The sequence below is a fragment of the Coffea eugenioides genome, chromosome 11 (genome assembly GCF_003713205.1).
Source record: "Coffea eugenioides isolate CCC68of chromosome 11, Ceug_1.0, whole genome shotgun sequence".
Classification (NCBI taxonomy): domain Eukaryota; kingdom Viridiplantae; phylum Streptophyta; class Magnoliopsida; order Gentianales; family Rubiaceae; genus Coffea; species Coffea eugenioides.
The window spans coordinates 4,977,796-4,981,701 of NC_040045.1; the positions used below are offsets into that span (position 1 = coordinate 4,977,796).

Sequence of the window (3,906 nt, forward strand, 5' to 3'; positions counted from 1 at the left end):
TGGGACTGGCTGAGGAAATAATGAAGCCATGATGGCTGGAAAAGTTAACAAATTCAGGGGAAGTGCTGTCCGAACTTTGAAGGGATTTGTTTGCATTGAGTTTGTGATCTAAGACTTGGATTTGGGCAAGGCAATGTTATATGCTGGATGATTTCTGAGCCGTGGAGGTGAGTGACCCTAAACTATTTCCAAAGTACTTGTGAAATGTTTCTTGCATTATGTACTCGATTGCATATCATGCGTGCTTGCATGTGAGTTCATGACATGATTTGGCTTCAATGAGTTCTGGAAAAGTCTTGTGCTGGACACCAACGTCTCCACTCTGTTTATGGTTCATGTTCATGTTTATCTGGAGCTCAAGAAGGGGCTCTCTCTTAATGTTAATGTTAATGTTAAATGATCTATTTGAGCGTTGGGTGTTCAAGTGCTATGATTTCCCTGACTCACGAGAGCACTAAACGAACATTTGATCTCTGAATCATGACATCATCGAAATGATCGAAATGCAACATTGTGAAATATATTTGTTTAAGGATTTTACTGGTTACTCGCTGAGCTTCTAACTCACCCCAAAAATATTTTATTCCCCTCCACAGGGCTCAAAGCGAAGGAAGGTCTTGTTGCGCTTATTCACATGTCTGGATGGCCTATATCTTGTACAGTTTGAATTTGGAATCATTTTATGTATAGTTGGGAATTATTTCCGCTTTGCTTTTGACATGTAATTATTGGAGAATTTGATGTAATATTTGATATTTATATTGTAATTCATTTGAGGATTGTAATGAACGACTGAGTCCCGGCGAGAGTTGGGCAGGCGGCCCGCCGAACCCTCTGGTTCGCCTTAGGGGGAGGTGGGGATGTCACAAGTTTCACATTTATCAACTCAAATCTCATAACTCGAAAATCAAAAGTGATATTAATTATATGAATCGAGTTTGAACTTGTTAAAATCTGACTCATATGGACCGATTAACTAGCTTACTTAAATATCTTCTCGATGGCTAACTAACCAAAGGCAAGTATGATGTACTCGTGGCATGCCTTTGATATAAATTGATGCTTTCAGTGAATGTTTGAAACAATTTTAAATAGTAGAGCTCAATGCTAATCAGAATATAGAAATACGAGGCTTGTAGTCCAAAGGATAATACTCCGAAATTAGGATTAAACAAAGGGCCTGGTGGGTCGCCAAGATCCCAATCACAAAGTAGCATCTCCCTAAAGAAAAAAAAAAAAGCCATCCATTGGAACTCGATTCCCCACCCCCCACGCCCACTTCTCAAACGCCTGGAGGCTCTCCCTTCCTCATACTGCCCCTATATAAGTTAACCAACTCAGCCAACGGTCTCTCTCCAATTATTTCTCCAAATACCCCGCACACGCTCTCCCACGCACACACTCGCCCACGCCCACAAATTGCACACACTCACCTTCGAAAATATAAAATTACGCGGTTTCTCACATTTGGTTCCTTTTTCCTCTCCTCTGCTGCTCTTTCGTTTCTCGTCTTTTTCTTCCCTCTCGTCGTCTCTGTCCCTCTGTCGTTCGTACACCATTTCATGGTGATTTGAGAGGGAAGACGACAGGAAAAAGATAAATTATATGTTTGTGGAAGGTTAAGTTCCCAGGGCATTGTTTCTTGCCCTGCCTGCCGTTGCCGAGCTGCTGGATAAAAGTAGAATAGACAAGATAACTGACAAAAAAACAACGAGACGAAGAGACGACGTGCATTGTTGAGAAAAATATCTTCCCCGGTAATGGATACATTGGACGCTATCTTGTTAGGTGCAAGCAAAGCTTGCTGTAGTCCGCTCGCCATTTTTATTCAGATCCAGGTACATATATGCTTCTTTCACTGCTCTGTTTTCTGTTTTTTTAGGAGAATTGAGCAAAATGTTATAGAAAAGGCGGTAAATGCTGTGTGGATTTGATTTTGTTTTGCATTGTTTAAGGCCTAGATCTGAGGAATGGATTTGGATTTTGTCGGATATCAGACGCTCAGAAGACTATACTACCACAAATCTTTTTCATGATTGTTGAGTGGGAAATTTGTTAATGTTCTTTTGTTTTTTGGTGGAGTTTGGATTTCGTTTTCCCATTTCTTTCTGTTGGCCTAGACCAAATGTATGGAGAGCTTTTGTGGTGAGTGTTGGATGGATCTGGGGAGCTTGATTTCATTAAAGGCCGCTGTAGCATTTATTGTTTCTCTATCGTGAAGAATGATGAATACCTATATCTCTGAGTTTAGGATTTTCTTCCGGGTTGAATCCACAACATGTGAGCCAATTTTATGCAGATGATGCAGCTCTAAAATTCTAGAGGTGGTGAATTTTACTCCTGGAGAAAAGAGGGGGAACAAAAGATAATTTACAGATTGTGTTATCAGTTAGGGCCTTTTCTCCTTGGTTTAAGCTTTTCTGAAGCTGACTAAGTAAATGTACTCGTTGAAATCTATTTAAAAAGTGCAAGTGCGTTTACTTTGAAGATTTGGGCAGCCAAAAGCAGTTTAGAAAAGCAGGACAGGTGGCTGCTCAGTAGAATCAGCTTTTTGCAGCTTAAGGGCAACACCTAAAAACAGCTTTTTGCCCTAATATAGATTATAATCAACTTGCTTCAACCTATATCAGGGAACATGTTCTTTTTGAAATCATGCTTGGGAGGTAAGCAGACAGTTCCTTTTAGTTTCTGTGAAGAGAGATTTCATTCCTCTGCAGAAGATTAGGGAAGAGAGTGCTGTTAAGAACTACAGAGAGAGAGAGAGGATACTATGGCCCCATTTGGAGTTTGGACATGGAGCTTTTGAAGCAGAAACAAACAGAAAATGTGAAGGAAAATTTTTAGTCTTCCATTTTGTCTCTTAATAATTGCAATTGTGGTTACAGAACTTACATTAGGTTTTTTTTTTTCTATTATTGTATGGAAATTGGAAGGATGAAGAGAAAATGATCTTGACAACTTCTAATCATGATCCGTCTTTCATCAAAAGTACAAATTAAGAATATTATTGCTTGGAACATCTTTAGCTAGAGTAGATTTCAAGTTTACAAACTGAGCCAATGGTACTGACTTAACTTGGAAAAGATATAAATAAGATAAAATTCTCAAAATCACACTTGTTTTTTTTTTTTTGGGTGTCTATTTGTATGATTCCCTTCCTTTTTTCTTTCTGAAGGCTTATGATGGGGTTTAACAGTCTTATTAACAGTCTTATTGTTTTTAACTCTTGAAGTGCCTTTCTAACTGATAAAAAAAAAGAAGAAGAAGCAGAGATCTTCAGGGGTTTAAAATGTTTTTCGTTTGCATTTTGTGAGATTCTTGACAGTAGAAATATTGGATTGAAGAGTGCTTGATGACTTTTTTTTCTTACAATTTATGTTTCACCTTCTTTTGTTGTTTTTTATCTAGGGAATGCTCTCAAACTGTTATTTCTTTTATGAATTGTATTATATATGACATTGTGAGGCTTGTATTCATGCTGCAGGGATATTTTATCTGCTTAATTCTTGCTCTTGGATGGGCTGGTGCTGCTTATGTCAGGTACAATAATGGGGAATGGGATCTTGTACTAAATTAGTTACAGTTTATGATCCATTTCCTCTACTCTGGCTTATAAAAGTTCACTTCAATCTTAACATATTTCTATGACATTTCCTTTTCTACTATAGAAGCAGAGAAATAAGACGGATGGCTGAGAGAATGAGAACTGGCAACAGTTTTGCATTTCTCTGTAGTGATATTAATGAGCTCGAGCATTCAAATCAGATCCATTTGCCTCGAGTGTCAGTTATCATGCCTTTGAAGGGCTTTGGAGAGCATAATCTACACAATTGGAGATCTCAGGTGAAAAAGAAAAAGATCATGTGGCAACTAGTAGTTCTTGTTAATTTTGGTTTAAATTTTGAA

At 38.2% G+C, this 3,906-nt stretch overlaps 1 protein-coding gene across 1 annotated transcript in view; it reads left to right on the top strand.

The window, feature by feature from the left end:
- Window positions 1-1,403: 1,403 nt before the first annotated feature.
- The window catches only part of LOC113751844, a 23,295-nt gene continuing 20,792 nt past the window's right edge, over window positions 1,404-3,906 (top strand). Inside the window, exons 1-3 of the mRNA XM_027295992.1 lie at window positions 1,404-1,838; window positions 3,485-3,540; window positions 3,669-3,843. Coding sequence (XP_027151793.1) covers window positions 1,761-1,838; window positions 3,485-3,540; window positions 3,669-3,843 — 309 coding nt within the window. The 5' untranslated portion in view covers window positions 1,404-1,760. The remainder of the gene's footprint in view (window positions 1,839-3,484; window positions 3,541-3,668; window positions 3,844-3,906) is intronic.